Genomic DNA, 18,200 nt, shown 5'->3' on the forward strand with positions numbered 1-18,200 from the left:
ATCAGAGAGAACCAGGGCTTAACAAACTGTCATTAGAGAGAACCAGGGCTGAACAGACTGTCATCTGAGAGAACCAGGGCTAAACAGACTGTCATTAGAGAGAACCAGGGCTAAACAGACTGTCATCAGAGAGAACCAGGGCTAAACAGACTGTCATCTGAGAGAACCAGGGCTAAACAGACTGTCATCAGAGAGAACCAGGGCTGAACAGACTGTCATTAGAGAGAACCAGGGCTAAACAGACTGTCATTAGAGAGAACCAGGTCTAAACAGACTATCATTAGAGAGAACCAGGGCTGAACAGACTGTCATCTGAGAGAACCAGGGCTAAACAGACTGTCATCAGAGAGAACCAGGTCTTAACAGACTGTCATTAGAGAGAACCAGGGCTAAACAGACTGTCATTAGAGAGAACCAGGGCTAAACAGACTGTCATCTGAGAGAACCAGGGCTAAACAGACTGTCATCTGAGAGAACCAGGGCTAAACAGACTGTCATTAGAGAGAACCAGGGCTAAACAGACTGTCATTAGAGAGAACCAGGGCTAAACAGACTGTCATTAGAGAGAACCAGGGCTGAACAGACTGTCATCTGAGAGAACCAGGGCTTAACAGACTGTCATCTGAGAGAACCAGGGCTAAACAGACTGTCATCAGAGAGAACCAGGGCTTAACAGACTGTCATTAGAGAGAACCAGGGCTAAACAGACTGTCATTAGAGAGAACCAGGGCTAAACAGACTGTCATCTGAGAGAACCAGGGCTTAACAGACTGTCATTAGAGAGAACCAGGGCTAAACAGACTGTCATTAGAGAGAACCAGCGCTAAACAGACTGTCATTAGAGAGAACCAGGGCTGAACAGACTGTCATCTGAGAGAACCAGGGCTAAACAGACTGTCATCTGAGAGAACCAGGGCTAAACAGACTGTCATTAGAGAGAACCAGGGCTAAACAGACTGTCATTAGAGAGAACCAGGGCTGAACAGACTGTCATCTGAGAGAACCAGGGCTAAACAGACTGTCATCTGAGAGAACCAGGGCTAAACAGACTGTCATCAGAGAGAACCAGGGCTGAACAGACTGTCATTAGAGAGAACCAGGGCTAAACAGACTGTCATTAGAGAGAACCAGGTCTAAACAGACTGTCATTAGAGAGAACCAGGGCTGAACAGACTGTCATCTGAGAGAACCAGGGCTAAACAGACTGTCATCAGAGAGAACCAGGGCTTAACAGACTGTCATTAGAGAGAACCAGGGCTAAACAGACTGTCATTAGAGAGAACCAGGGCTAAACAGACTGTCATCTGAGAGAACCAGGGCTTAACAGACTGTCATTAGAGAGAACCAGGGCTAAACAGACTGTCATTAGAGAGAACCAGGGCTAAACAGACTGTCATTAGAGAGAACCAGGGCTGAACAGACTGTCATTAGAGAGAACCAGGGCTAAACAGACTGTCTTCTGAGAGAACCAGGGCTAAACAGACTGTCATCTGAGAGAACCAGGGCTAAACAGACTGTCATTAGAGAGAACCAGGGCTAAACAGACTGTCGTTAGAGAGAACCAGGGCTGAACAGACTGTCATCTGAGAGAACCAGGGCTAAACAGACTGTCATCTGAGAGAACCAGGGCTAAACAGACTGTCATCAGAGAGAACCAGGGCTTAACAGACTGTCATTAGAGAGAACCAGGGCTAAACAGACTGTCATTAGAGAGAACCAGGGCTTAACAGACTGTCATCTGAGAGAACCAGGGCTAAACAGACTGTCATCAGAGAGAACCAGGGCTTAACAGACTGTCATTAGAGAGAACCAGGGCTAAACAGACTGTCATTAGAGAGAACCAGGGCTAAACAGACTGTCATCTGAGAGAACCAGGGCTTAACAGACTGTCATTAGAGAGAACCAGGGCTAAACAGACTGTCATTAGAGAGAACCAGCGCTAAACAGACTGTCATTAGAGAGAACCAGCGCTAAACAGACTGTCATTAGAGAGAACCAGGGCTGAACAGACTGTCATCTGAGAGAACCAGGGCTAAACAGACTGTCATCTGAGAGAACCAGGGCTAAACAGACTGTCATTAGAGAGAACCAGGGCTAAACAGACTGTCATTAGAGAGAACCAGGGCTGAACAGACTGTCATCTGAGAGAACCAGGGCTAAACAGACTGTCATCTGAGAGAACCAGGGCTAAACAGACTGTCATCAGAGAGAACCAGGGCTGAACAGACTGTCATTAGAGAGAACCAGGGCTAAACAGACTGTCATTAGAGAGAACCAGGTCTAAACAGACTGTCATTAGAGAGAACCAGGGCTAAACAGACTGTCATCTGAGAGAACCAGGGCTTAACAGACTGTCATTAGAGAGAACCAGGGCTAAACAGACTGTCATTAGAGAGAACCAGGGCTAAACAGACTGTCATTAGAGAGAACCAGGGCTAAACAGACTGTCATCTGAGAGAACCAGGGCTAAACAGACTGTCTTCTGAGAGAACCAGGGCTAAACAGACTGTCATCTGAGAGAACCAGGGCTAAACAGACTGTCATTAGAGAGAACCAGGGCTAAACAGACTGTCGTTAGAGAGAACCAGGGCTGAACAGACTGTCATCTGAGAGAACCAGGGCTAAACAGACTGTCATCTGAGAGAACCAGGGCTAAACAGACTGTCATCAGAGAGAACCAGGGCTTAACAGACTGTCATTAGAGAGAACCAGGGCTAAACAGACTGTCATTAGAGAGAACCAGGGCTAAACAGACTGTCATCTGAGAGAACCAGGGCTAAACAGACTGTCATTAGAGAGAACCAGGGCTAAACAGACTGTCATCTGAGAGAACCAGGGCTAAACAGACTGTCATTAGAGAGAACCAGGGCTTAACAGACTGTCATCTGAGAGAACCAGGGCTAAACAGACTGTCATTAGAGAGAACCAGGGCTAAACAGACTGTCATTAGAGAGAACCAGGGCTTAACAGACTGTCATTAGAGAGAACCAGGGCTGAACAGACTGTCATTAGAGAGAACCAGGGCTAAACAGACTGTCATTAGAGAGAACCAGGGCTTAACAGACTGTCATTAGAGAGAACCAGGGCTGAACAGACTGTCATTAGAGAGAACCAGGGCTAAACAGACTGTCATTAGAGAGAACCAGGGCTAAACAGACTGTCATTAGAGAGAACCAGGGCTAAACAGACTGTCATTAGAGAGAACCAGGGCTTAACAGACTGTCATTAGAGAGAACCAGGGCTTAACAGACTGTCATTAGAGAGAACCAGGGCTAAACATACTGTCATTAGAGAGAACCAGGGCTGAACAGACTGTCATTAGAGAGAACCAGGGCTTAACAGACTGTCATTACAGGGAACCAGGGCTTAACAGACTGTCATTAGAGAGAACCAGGGCTAAACAGACTGTCATTAGAGAGAAGCAGGGCTTAACAGACTGTCATTAGAGAGAACCAGGGCTAAACAGACTGTCATTAGAGAGAACCAGGGCTTAACAGACTGTCATTAGAGAGAACCAGGGCTTAACAGACTGTCATTTGAGAGAACCATGGCTACACAGACTGTCATTTGAGAGAACCAGGGCTAAACAGACTGTCATTAGAGAGAACCAGGGCTTAACAGACTGTCATTTGAGAGAACCATGGCTACACAGACTGTCATTTGAGAGAACCAGGGTTAAACAGACTGTCATTTGAAAGAACCAGGGCTAAACAGATTATTGAGCCAGTGGCGTGATAATGTATTTGGCTGGAATGGGAGATGCCAAGGCCAGGGAATGAGTTTTTCCTCACAGTCAGTTAGAGTCTATAGTCTATCCCTGTATGTCTGATTCCTCTAGTGTTGGGTCTATGTTTCTCTAATGACTAGGGATGTTGTGATGTCTGATTCCTCTCGTGTTGGGTCCATGTTACTCTAATGACTAGGGATGTAGTGATGTCTGATTCCTCTAATGTTGGGTTCATGTTACTCTAATGACTAGGGATGTAGTAATGTCTGATTCCTCTAGTGTTGGGTTCATGTTACTCTAATGACTAGGGATGTAGTGATGTCTGATTCCTCTAGTGTTGGGTCCATGTTACTCTAATGACTAGGGATGTAGTAATGTCTGATTCCTCTAGTGTTGGGTTCATGTTACTCTAATGACTAGGGATGTAGTAATGTCTGATTCCTCTAGTGTTGGGTTCATGTTACTCTAATGACTAGGGATGTGGTGATGTCTGATTCCTCTAGTGTTGGGTTCATGTTACTCTAATGACTAGGGATGTAGTAATGTCTGATTCCTCTAGTGTTGGGTTCATGTTACTCTAATGACTAGGGATGTGGTGATGTCTGATTCCTCTAGTGTTGGGTTCATGTTACTCTAATGACTAGGGATGTAGTAATGTCTGATTCCTCTAGTGTTGGGTTCATGTTACTCTAATGACTAGGGATGTAGTGATGTCTGATTCCTCTAGTGTTGGGTCCATGTTACTCTAATGACTAGGGATGTAGTGATGTCTGATTCCTCTAGTGTTGGGTTCATGTTACTTTAATGACTAGGGATGTAGTGATGTCTGATTCCTCTAGTGTTGGGTTCATGTTACTTTAATGACTAGGGATGTAGTGATGTCTGATTCCTCTAGTGTTGGGTTCATGTTACTCTAATGACTAGGGATGTGGTGATGTCTGATTCCTCTAGTGTTGGGTTCATGTTACTCTAATGACTAGGGATGTAGTGATGTCTGATTCCTCTAGTGTTGGGTCCATGTTACTCTAATGACTAGGGATGTAGTGATGTCTGATTCCTCTAGTGTTGGGTTCATGTTACTCTAATGACTAGGGATGTAGTGATGTCTGATTCCTCTAGTGTTGGGTTCATGTTACTCTAATGACTAGGGATGTTGTGATGTCTGATTCCTCTAGTGTTGGGTCCATGTTACTCTAATGACTAGGGATGTAGTGATGTCTGATTCCTCTAGTGTTGGGTCCATGTTATTCTAATGACTAGGGATGTGGTGATGTCTGATTCCTCTAGTGTTGGGTCCATGTTACTCTAATGACTAGGGATGTAGTGATGTCTGATTCCTCTAGTGTTGGGTTCATGTTACTTTAATGACTAGGGATGTAGTGATGTCTGATTCCTCTAGTGTTGGGTTCATGTTACTCTAATGACTAGGGATGTAGTGATGTCTGATTCCTCTAGTGTTGGGTCCATGTTACTCTAATGACTAGGGATGTGGTGATGTCTGATTCCTCTAGTGTTGGGTCCATGTTACTCCCATGACTAGGGATGTAGTGATGTTATGTTACACCCATGACTTGGGCCAGGCGTTTTGCCTGACCATGTGGTCCTTTGCAGCTCAGTTGGTAGAGCATGGTGTCTGTAACGCCAGGGTAGTGCATTCCATTCCCCGGACCACCCATGTGTAAAATGTATGCATGCATGACTAAGTCTTCTTGACCCCAAAAATTCTCTGTATCTGAGACAACTGTGACCTCTGACGGGGCGGCAGGTAGCCTAGTGGTTAGAGCGTTGAACTTGTAACCGAAAAGTTGCAGGATTGAATCCCTGAGCTGACAAGGTAAAAATCTGTCGTTCAATAGTATAGAAACAGAGTGGAGAGATAGAGATAGAACCAGAGTGGAGAGATAGAGATAGGGGGAGAGATAGAAACAGAGTGGAGAGATAGAGATAGGGGGAGAGATAGAAACAGAGTGGAGGGATAGAGATAGGGGGAGAGATAGAAACAGAGTGGAGAGACAGAGATAGGGGGAGAGATAGAAACAGAGTGGAGAGATAGAGATAGGGGGAGAGATAGAAACAGAGTGGAGAGATAGAGGGAGAGATAGAAACAGAGTGGAGAGATAGAGATAGGGGGAGAGATAGAGATAAGGGGAGAGATAGAAACAGAGTGGAGAGATAGAGATAGGGGGAGAGATAGAAACAGAGTGGAGGTTTGTTGAGATGTCCCATGAGACAGTCCCATTTAACATCCCGCTGCAGCCCCATAATCAAACAGCCCTATTCAACATCCCACTGTAGCCCCATAATCAAACAGCCCTATTCAACATCCCCCTGTAGCCCCATAATCAAACAGCCCTATTCAACGTCCCACTGTAGCCCCATAATCAAACAGCCCTATTCAACATCCCACTGTAGCCCCATAATCAAACAGCCCTATTCAACGTCCCACTGTAGCCCCATAATCAAACAGCCCTATTCAACATCCCACTGTAGCCCCATAATCAAACAACCCTATTCAACATCCCCCTGTAGCCCCATAATCAAACAGCCCTATTCAACATCCCACTGTAGCCCCATAATCAAACAGCCCTATTCAACATCCCCCTGTAGCCCCATAATCAAAAAGCCCTATTCAACGTCCCCCTGTAGCCCAATAATCAAACAACAATCCCATTCAACATCCCACTGTAGCCCCATAATCAAACAACAATACCATTCAACATCCCACTGTAGCCCCATAATCAAACAGCCCTATTCAACATCCCACTGTAGCCCCATAATCAAACAGCCCTATTCAACGTCCCCCTATAGCCCCATAATCAAACAACAATCCCATTCAAAATCCCACCTACTGATTACTATCACACAATCAGGAGAAAAGGTAGGCATTCATTTTCCCTATTCTCTGAGGAGAAATACAATGCATATCTTCTTGAGATTTAACAGGTAGGCCTAGATTCGTCATTAATATTAGTACATTTGAGTCATTGAGACGAAATGACGTTAGCTCTAATCCTTTCATAAAGAGAGAGCGAGAGAGAGATTCAGCCCAATCAAATTCACTCTACAAACTATGAATATGCACAGTTGGAGATTGCCCATCCACACTTTATTTGCTCCAAGCCCAATAAGGGCTATTTCCTGTATCATCTCCCACATCAATAACAATTAACCAGCTATCACCAGCCAGAGACGGGCCCACTGCTATTTTCATTAGGTTTCATTTCACATTAAACTCCCTCATATAACGGGACATTTAAACCAATTAAAACATCATTAATATTTCTTATAACGGGAAATTCTCATCAGGCACCCGCATGGTCGACTCGGAGCCTGTAAAATCGGGGCCTCGCAGCTAGAATTTGTTCAATTATCACTGTCCATCACTGTTATTAGGGAATAAATAACTAGCTTGTCAGTTCAGAGTTGATTTGCTTTTCTCTCCGCTCTACTTTTAATTTGTCCTCGACTCTGAGAAACCGTCTTGTCACATGTTGTTACCATTACTAACAGGAGATTTGACTGGACTACTGCGTCAAGCTCTAATGAGAGACAGTGTTATTTGTTTACCGAGCGTGAGCACAAACAACGACAGCTTTAATTCTTCCCGTAACCCCACTGTGCCTTTAATTTACTGTTATACGTTTGATTGAGAATGCATTGGTGGAACCCACTTTGAGATATGCGTATTTTTCTACGTCAGGGATTTAATGATGAACAATGTTTAGGACCTAAACTGAAGTGATATTCAGTCAGTCAGATGATAGGGCAGCCGTTGTGATATTTGGTCAGGCAGTTGACAGGGCAGCTCTTACCTCCAGGTCCCTGAGAACAGGGTGCTCCTCTATGCCAGGGAAGAGGACCCTCATGGTGTAGGCCCTGTAGTCCAGGAAGGGGATGCCCACTCCATCCAGGTCACTGGTCAACTCATGGATGTCTGTCTGCAGCTCGGCAAAGGCTGAGGGGATAAACGGACAAACAGTCTCCTTAAAGCTAGAGTCAGCGACATGATGTACAGTTGAAGTCGGAAGTTTACATACACCTTCGCCAAATACATGTAAACTCTGTTTTTCACAATCCCTGACATTTAATCCTAGTAAAAATCTCCTGTCTTAGGTCAGTTAGGATCACCACTTTATTTTAAGAATGTGAAATTTCAGAATAATAGTAGAGAGAATTATTTTTATTTTATTTCTTTCATCACATTCCCAGTGGGTCAAAAGTTTACATACACTCAATTAGTATTTGGTAGCATTGCCTTTAAATTGTTTAACTTGGGTCAAACGTTTTGGGTAGCCTTCCACAAGCTTCCCACAATAAGTTGGGTGAATTTTGGCCCATTCCTCCTGACAGAGCTGGTGTAACTGAGTCAGGTTTGTAGGCCTCCTTGCTCGCACATGCTTTTTCAGTTCTGCCCACACATTTTCTATAGGATTGAGGTCAGGGCTTTGTGATGGACACTCCAATACCTTGACTTTGTTGTCCTTAAGCCATTTTTCCACAACTTTGGAAGTATGCTTGGGGTCATTGTCCATTTGGAAGACCTATTTGCGACCAAATATTAACTTCCTGACTGATGTCTTGAGATGTTGCTTCAATATATCCACATAATTTACATTCCTCATGATGCCATCTATTTTGTGAAGTGCACCAGTCCCTCCTGCAGCAAAGCACCCCCACAACATGATGCTGCCACCACCGTGCTTCATGGTTGGGATAGTGTTCTTCGGGTTGCAAGCGCCCCCCTTTTTCCTCCAAACATAATGATATTCATTATGGCTAAACAGTTCTATTTTTGTTTCATCAGACCAGACCATCAGACCATTTCTCCAAAAAGTACAATCTTTGTCCCTATGTGCAGTTGCAAACCATAGTCTGGCTTTTTTATGGCAGTTTTGGAGCAGTGGCTTTTTCCTTGCTGAGCGGCCTTTCAGGTTATGTCGATATAGGATTTGTTTTACTGTGGATATAGATACTTTTGTACCTGTTTCCTCCAGCATCTTCACAAGGTCCTTTGCTGTTGTTCTGGGATTGATTTGCACTTTTCGCACCAAAGTACGTTCATCTCTAGGAGACAGAGCGTGTCTCCTTCCTGAGTGGTATGACGGCTGCATGGTCCTATGGTGTTTATACTTGCGTACTATTGTTTGTACAGATGGACGTGGTACCTCCCAAGGATGAACCCATTTTTCCCCCCTGAGGTCTTGGCTGATTTCTTTTGATTTTCCCATGATGTCAAGCAAAGAGGCACTGAGTTTGAAGGTAGGCCTTGAAATACATCCACAGGTACACTTCCAATTGACTCAAATGATGTCAATTAGCCTATCAGAAGCTTCTAAAGCCATGACATAATTTTCTGGTATTTTCCGAGCTGTTTAAAGGCACAGTCAACTTAGTGTATGTAAACTTCTGACCCACTGGAATTGTGATACAGTGAATTATAAGTGAATTAATTTGTCTGGAAACAATTGCTGGAAAAATGACTTGTGTCATGCACAAAGTAGATGTCCTAACCGACTTGCCAAAACTATAGTTTGTTAACAAGAAATTTGTAGTGTGGTTGAAAAATGAGTTTTAATGACTCCAACCTAAGTGTATGTAAACTTCCGACTTATCCTATATCAACTGTAGATACACAAAGTATACAGCATATTGGGTGAATTTCCGCAACAACTAAGAGCTTCGGAGCGTGAGGCTAAACTTCTCCACTGTTTTGGCCCCGTGGGTACCACGTTGTAACAGCGGGAGGTGAACCTGTGCAGATACTGTGTGTAACTGTGTGAGAGCGATGTCTTGCATCTTGCCCACCACAAACTGCAGTGCTGCTCATGCAACCTCATTTAGCTCTACCTCTAACTCTACCTCTAACTCTACCTATAAGTATGTCTACTGACAGTGTTGGAAAAAGTACTCAATCATCATATTTGAGGAGATACCTTTCATAAAAAATAACTCACGTAAAAGTGAAAGTCACCCAGCAAAATACTACTTGAGGAAAAGTCTAAATGCATTTGGTTTTAAATATACTTAAGTATCAAAAGTAAGCAAAGCCAACCGCACAATTTTCTTGTATTTTTTAAAATTTACGGATAGACAAGGGCACACTCCAACACTCAGACATCATTGACAAATAAAACATGTGTTTATTGAGTACACCAGATCAGAGGCAGTAGGGATGACCAGGGATGTTCTCTTGATAAGCATGTGAATTGGAATTGTACTTTTGGGTGTCAGGGAAAATGTATGGAGTAAAAATAATGTAATAATCCTTACCCTCTTTACACTCCAGGGCCACACGAGACTCCAGGTTGTCCATCTGCATCTGCAGCCTCTTCAGGGTGAGGTCGCTCTCGCGTGACTTGCGTTTGTATGCAATGAGCACTATCACAATGAAGAGGATGAGCAGGGCGCCGGCGCCGGCGATGCTGATGATGGCCGTGCTGCTCAGCGGGCTGTCTGATGTGATGTGGACCACGCCCGGGGAGAACTCGATGCCGCCCACACGGGCCTGGGGAGGGAGAGACAGGGGAGAGGGGTTAGAGACAGGGGAGAGGGGGGGGAGACAGGGGAGAGGGGTTAGAGACAGGGGAGAGGGGTTAGAGACAGGGGAGAGTGGGGAGAGACAGGGAAGAGGGGTGAGGGACAGGGGAAAGGGGTGCGGGACAGGGGAGAGGGGCGGGAGAGGGGGGAGAGAGAGGGGAGAGGGGGGAGAGACAGTGGAAAGGGGTTAGAGACAGGGGATAGGAGGGAGAGAGAAGGGAAAGTGGTTGAGCGACAGGGGGAGAGACAGGGGAGAGGGGGGAGATGGGGAGAGAGAGGGGAGAGAGGGGGGAGAGGGGGTGAGAAACAGGGTGAAAGACAGGGGAGAGACAGTGGAGTAGGGATGAGAGACAGGGTTAGAGACAGGGGATAGGAGGGAGAGAGAAGGGAAAGTGGTTGAGCGACAGGGGGAGAGACAGGGGAGAGGGGGGAGATGGGGGAGAGAGATGGGAGAGAGGGGAGAGAGGGGGCAGAGGGGGTGAGAAACAGGGTGAAAGACAGGGGAGAGACAGTGGAGAAGGGATGAGAGACAGGGAGGAGGGGTGAGGGAGAGGGGTGAGAGACAGGGGAGAGGAGAAAAGGGGTTATTGTGTGGATGCACTGAGACCGGGGTAAACCATAACCTGAAGGTTCTGAAGGTTTTGTCTTTGTGAACCTCCTGGGAGGTGTCATCAGAAACATTGTATTCCAATGGTTGAAACAGAAGTCGTATTCCAGTGACTATTATGAAACAAAACTGTATAAGTGGTTTTATGAAATGAGACACAATTGTGAATCAGCAGGAATTAAATGGATCTTGAATGGTCCACATTTATAAACAGGAATAAAACAGAGCAGAGAGAGAGACATATTGCCTTGATGTCTGTCTGTCTCTCTTTCTGTCTCTATTTTTGTCTGGCTCTATTTTACAGTAATGAGTCTGGTAGCCTGTCTCTCGTCTTCTGCTGCCCATCAATCATTGGTCCAGGTGGCAGAGCAGGAAGCGTCTCAGAACCACAAATGGAACCTTTATTGAGTTTGTGCCTGCCTAATCCCTCTTATTGAAACGGTTATTTGTTGTTTCTCTGTTTGAATGTTGAGAGGGGACCGTATAACCCAACGGTCCGATTGGATTATAGTCTGGGCCTGGCCCGGGACAGCAGGAGGGTGGGAGGGTGGAATGGGGACCAGTGTGTGTGTGTGCCTGTGTGTGTGTCACTCACCAAGACTTTGTGTCGCCCCGTCAGGTTGGGCGACTCACACAGCAGCTGGTTGTCTGACACGGTCAACAGACAAGGTTTATCACCAATCAGAACCGTGTAGTTCAGCTTGCCGTTATTGCCGTTGGTATTGGTAGGAGGGAGGAAGTTCCGCCCCTGAGAAACAGGAAGGACATGACATTGGACTGGGTTTGGTATTGTTTTGTTTAAATGGTATGCATACATTTGATATAACTAGACTATGTAGACTATAAACAAGTATCACAACTGTGTAATGTATGAGAGAGAGAGAGAGAGAGAGAGAGAGAGAGAGAGAGAGAGAGAGAGAGAGAGAGAGAGAGAGAGAGAGAGAGAGAGAGAGAGAGAGAGAGAGAGAGAGAGAGAGAGAGAGAGAGAGAGAAGTCCCCCCTTCACCTTCAGTATGATGGGGGAGCCAGGCTTGAGCTCCAGCACCCCAGACACATGGAGGGGTTCGAACTCGGGGTTGGGGTAGTAGATGAACGGTGTGTTGTTGAGGGCCAGCACTGCCTGCACGTCGTCCAGGATGAAGCCAAACTCATCGGGCCGCGCTGGCACCTCCCTCTGCCTGCTGAGGCTGATGGGCAGCTCTGGGGCCTGGCACAGCATGGACGTGGGGCTGAACACCTGGCATATCTGTTGGCAGAGAGGAGAAGGCACATGGTGATGAGTATGGACGACTACACTATTTTATGTCATTATAGTATATTTATTTTATAGTGGGACGGATACACGGATACATGATACATGGTCAGTAATATAGGTATGTTAGTACTGATACATGGTCAGTAATATAGTTATGTTAGTATTGATACATGGTCAGTAATATAGTTATGTTAGTATTGGTACATGGTCAGTAATATAGTTATGTTAGTATTGATACATGGTCAGTAATATAGTTATGTTAGTATTGATACATGGTCAGTAATATAGTTATGTTAGTATTGATACATGGTCAGTAATATAGTTATGTTAGTATTGATACATGGTCAGTAATATAGTTATGTTAGTATTGATACATGGTCAGTAATATACACTGCTCAAAAAAATAAAGGGAACACTTAAACAACACAATGTAACTCCAAGTCAATCACACTTCTGTGAAATCAAACTGTCCACTTAGGAAGCAACACTGATTGGCAATAAATTTCACATGCTGTTGTGCAAATGGAATAGACATTTATTTTTTTGAGCAGTGTAGTTATGTTAGTATTGGTACATGGTCAGTAATATAGTTATGTTAGTATTGGTACATGGTCAGTAATATAGTTATGTTAGTACTGATAGATGGTCAGTAATATAGTTATGTTAGTATTGGTACATGGTCAGTAATATAGTTATGTTAGTACTGATAGATGGTCAGTAATATAGTTATGTTAGTATTGATACATGGTCAGTAATATAGTTATGTTAGTATTGATACATGGTCAGTAATATAGTTATGTTAGTATTGATACATGGTCAGTAATATAGTTATGTTAGTATTGATACATGGTCAGTAATATAGTTAGTATTGATACATGGTCAGTAATATAGTTATGTTAGTATTGATACATGGTCAGTAATATAGTTATGTTAGTATTGATACATGGTCAGTAATATAGTTATGTTAGTATTGATACATGGTCAGTAATATAGTTAGTATTGATACATGGTCAGTAATATAGTTATGTTAGTATTGATACATGGTCAGTAATATAGTTAGTATTGGTACATGGTCAGTAATATAGTTATGTTAGTATTGATACATGGTCAGTAATATAGTTATGTTAGTATTGATACATGGTCAGTAATATAGTTAGTATTGATACATGGTCAGTAATATAGTTAGTATTGATACATGGTCAGTAATATAGTTAGTATTGATACATGGTCAGTAATATAGTTATGTTAGTATTGGTACATGGTCAGTAATATAGTTATGTTAGTACTGATACATGGTCAGTAATATAGTTATGTTAGTACTGATACATGGTCAGTAATATAGTTAGTATTGATACATGGTCAGTAATATAGTTATGTTAGTATTGATACATGGTCAGTAATATAGTTATGTTAGTATTGGTACATGGTCAGTAATAGTTATGTTAGTATTGGTACATGGTCAGTAATATAGTTATGTTAGTATTGATACATGGTCAGTAATATAGTTATGTTAGTATTGATACATGGTCAGTAATATAGTTATGTTAGTATTGATACATGGTCAGTAATATAGTTATGTTAGTATTGGTACCTGGTCAGTAATATAGTTAGTACTGATACATGGTCAGTAATATAGTTATGTTAGTATTGATACATGGTCAGTAATATAGTTATGTTAGTATTGATACATGGTCAGTAATATAGTTATGTTAGTATTGATACATGGTCAGTAATATAGTTATGTTAGTACTGATACATGGTCAGTAATATAGTTATGTTAGTATTGATACATGGTCAGTAATATAGTTATGTTAGTATTGATACATGGTCAGTAATATAGTTATGTTAGTATTGATACATGGTCAGTAATATAGTTATGTTAGTATTGATACATGGTCAGTAATATAGTTATGTTAGTACTGATACATGGTCAGTAATATAGTTATGTTAGTATTGATACATTGTCAGTAATATAGTTATGTTAGTATTGATACATAGTATTGATACATGGTCAGTAATATAGTTAGTATTGATACATGGTCAGTAATATAGTTATGTTAGTATTGATACATGGTCAGTAATATAGTTATGTTAGTATTGATACATGGTCAGTAATATAGTTAGTATTGATACATGGTCAGTAATATAGTTAGTATTGATACATGGTCAGTAATATAGTTATGTTAGTATTGATACATGGTCAGTAATATAGTTAGTATTGATACATGGTCAGTAATATAGTTATGTTAGTATTGATACATAGTATTGATACATGGTCAGTAATATAGTTATGTTAGTATTGATACATAGTATTGATACATGGTCAGTAATATAGTTATGTTAGTATTGATACATGGTCAGTAATATAGTTATGTTAGTATTGATACATGGTCAGTAATATAGTTATGTTAGTATTGATACATAGTATTGATACCTGGTCAGTAATATAGTTAGTATTGATACATGGTCAGTAATATAGTTAGTATTGATACATGGTCAGTAATATAGTTATGTTAGTACTGATACATGGTCAGTAATATAGTTATGTTAGTATTGATACATGGTCAGTAATATAGTTAGTATTGATACATGGTCAGTAATATAGTTATGTTAGTATTGATACATAGTATTGATACCTGGTCAGTAATATAGTTAGTATTGATACATGGTCAGTAATATAGTTAGTATTGATACATGGTCAGTAATATAGTTATGTTAGTACTGATACATGGTCAGTAATATAGTTATGTTAGTATTGATACATGGTCAGTAATATAGTTATGTTAGTATTGATACATGGTCAGTAATATAGTTAGTATTGATACATGGTCAGTAATATAGTTAGTATTGATACATGGTCAGTAATATAGTTAGTATTGATACATGGTCAGTAATATAGTTATGTTAGTATTGGTACATGGTCAGTAATATAGTTATGTTAGTACTGATACATGGTCAGTAATATAGTTATGTTAGTACTGATACATGGTCAGTAATATAGTTAGTATTGATACATGGTCAGTAATATAGTTATGTTAGTATTGATACATGGTCAGTAATATAGTTATGTTAGTATTGATACATGGTCAGTAATATAGTTAGTATTGATACATGGTCAGTAATATAGTTAGTATTGATACATGGTCAGTAATATAGTTATGTTAGTATTGATACATGGTCAGTAATATAGTTAGTATTGATACATGGTCAGTAATATAGTTATGTTAGTATTGATACATAGTATTGATACATGGTCAGTAATATAGTTATGTTAGTATTGATACATAGTATTGATACATGGTCAGTAATATAGTTATGTTAGTATTGATACATGGTCAGTAATATAGTTATGTTAGTATTGATACATGGTCAGTAATATAGTTATGTTAGTATTGATACATAGTATTGATACCTGGTCAGTAATATAGTTAGTATTGATACATGGTCAGTAATATAGTTAGTATTGATACATGGTCAGTAATATAGTTATGTTAGTACTGATACATGGTCAGTAATATAGTTATGTTAGTATTGATACATGGTCAGTAATATAGTTAGTATTGATACATGGTCAGTAATATAGTTATGTTAGTATTGATACATAGTATTGATACCTGGTCAGTAATATAGTTAGTATTGATACATGGTCAGTAATATAGTTAGTATTGATACATGGTCAGTAATATAGTTATGTTAGTACTGATACATGGTCAGTAATATAGTTATGTTAGTATTGATACATGGTCAGTAATATAGTTATGTTAGTATTGATACATGGTCAGTAATATAGTTAGTATTGATACATGGTCAGTAATATAGTTAGTATTGATACATGGTCAGTAATATAGTTAGTATTGATACATGGTCAGTAATATAGTTATGTTAGTATTGGTACATGGTCAGTAATATAGTTATGTTAGTACTGATACATGGTCAGTAATATAGTTATGTTAGTACTGATACATGGTCAGTAATATAGTTAGTATTGATACATGGTCAGTAATATAGTTATGTTAGTATTGATACATGGTCAGTAATATAGTTATGTTAGTATTGGTACATGGTCAGTAATAGTTATGTTAGTATTGGTACATGGTCAGTAATATAGTTATGTTAGTATTGATACATGGTCAGTAATATAGTTATGTTAGTATTGATACATGGTCAGTAATATAGTTATGTTAGTATTGATACATGGTCAGTAATATAGTTATGTTAGTATTGGTACCTGGTCAGTAATATAGTTAGTACTGATACATGGTCAGTAATATAGTTATGTTAGTATTGATACATGGTCAGTAATATAGTTATGTTAGTATTGATACATGGTCAGTAATATAGTTATGTTAGTATTGATACATGGTCAGTAATATAGTTATGTTAGTACTGATACATGGTCAGTAATATAGTTATGTTAGTATTGATACATGGTCAGTAATATAGTTATGTTAGTATTGATACATGGTCAGTAATATAGTTATGTTAGTATTGATACATGGTCAGTAATATAGTTATGTTAGTATTGATACATGGTCAGTAATATAGTTATGTTAGTACTGATACATGGTCAGTAATATAGTTATGTTAGTATTGATACATTGTCAGTAATATAGTTATGTTAGTATTGATACATAGTATTGATACATGGTCAGTAATATAGTTAGTATTGATACATGGTCAGTAATATAGTTATGTTAGTATTGATACATGGTCAGTAATATAGTTATGTTAGTATTGATACATGGTCAGTAATATAGTTAGTATTGATACATGGTCAGTAATATAGTTAGTATTGATACATGGTCAGTAATATAGTTATGTTAGTATTGATACATGGTCAGTAATATAGTTAGTATTGATACATGGTCAGTAATATAGTTATGTTAGTATTGATACATAGTATTGATACATGGTCAGTAATATAGTTATGTTAGTATTGATACATAGTATTGATACATGGTCAGTAATATAGTTATGTTAGTATTGATACATGGTCAGTAATATAGTTATGTTAGTATTGATACATGGTCAGTAATATAGTTATGTTAGTATTGATACATAGTATTGATACCTGGTCAGTAATATAGTTAGTATTGATACATGGTCAGTAATATAGTTAGTATTGATACATGGTCAGTAATATAGTTATGTTAGTACTGATACATGGTCAGTAATATAGTTATGTTAGTATTGATACATGGTCAGTAATATAGTTAGTATTGATACATGGTCAGTAATATAGTTATGTTAGTATTGATACATAGTATTGATACCTGGTCAGTAATATAGTTAGTATTGATACATGGTCAGTAATATAGTTAGTATTGATACATGGTCAGTAATATAGTTATGTTAGTACTGATACATGGTCAGTAATATAGTTAGTATTGATACATGGTCAGTAATATAGTTATGTTAGTATTGATACATAGTACTGATACATGGTCAGTAATATTGTTAGTATTGATACATGGTCAGTAATATAGTTAGTATTGATACATGGTCAGTAATATAGTTATGTTAGTATTGATACATGGTCAGTAATATAGTTAGTATTGATACATGGTCAGTAATATAGTTATGTTAGTATTGATACATGGTCAGTAATATAGTTAGTATTGGTACATGGTCAGTAATATAGTTATGTTAGTATTGATACATGGTCAGTAATATAGTTATGTTAGTATTGATACATGGTCAGTAATATAGTTAGTATTGATACATGGTCAGTAATATAGTTAGTATTGATACATGGTCAGTAATATAGTTAGTATTGATACATGGTCAGTAATATAGTTAGTATTGATACATGGGCAGTAATATAGTTAGTATTGATACGTGGTCAGTAATATAGTTATGTTAGTATTGATACATAGTATTGATACCTGGTCAGTAATATAGTTAGTATTGATACATGGTCAGTAATATAGTTAGTATTGATACATGGTCAGTAATATAGTTATGTTAGTACTGATACATGGTCAGTAATATAGTTAGTATTGATACATGGTCAGTAATATAGTTATGTTAGTATTGATACATAGTACTGATACATGGGCAGTAATATAGTTATG

General features: G+C 39.7%; 1 protein-coding gene across 1 annotated transcript in view; it reads right to left on the reverse strand.

Moving 5' to 3' along the window:
* The window catches only part of LOC129844715 (plexin-A4-like), a 93,854-nt gene that overhangs the window by 35,693 nt on the left and 39,961 nt on the right, over positions 1-18,200 (reverse strand). Inside the window, exons 10-13 of the mRNA XM_055912767.1 lie at positions 11,878-12,117; positions 11,467-11,619; positions 9,998-10,232; positions 7,540-7,682 (exon numbers count right to left, since the gene is read on the reverse strand). Coding sequence (XP_055768742.1) covers positions 7,540-7,682; positions 9,998-10,232; positions 11,467-11,619; positions 11,878-12,117 — 771 coding nt within the window. The remainder of the gene's footprint in view (positions 1-7,539; positions 7,683-9,997; positions 10,233-11,466; positions 11,620-11,877; positions 12,118-18,200) is intronic.

This window comes from Salvelinus fontinalis, unplaced genomic scaffold, assembly GCF_029448725.1.
Source record: "Salvelinus fontinalis isolate EN_2023a unplaced genomic scaffold, ASM2944872v1 scaffold_0208, whole genome shotgun sequence".
NCBI classification, from domain to species: Eukaryota; Metazoa; Chordata; class Actinopteri; order Salmoniformes; family Salmonidae; genus Salvelinus; species Salvelinus fontinalis.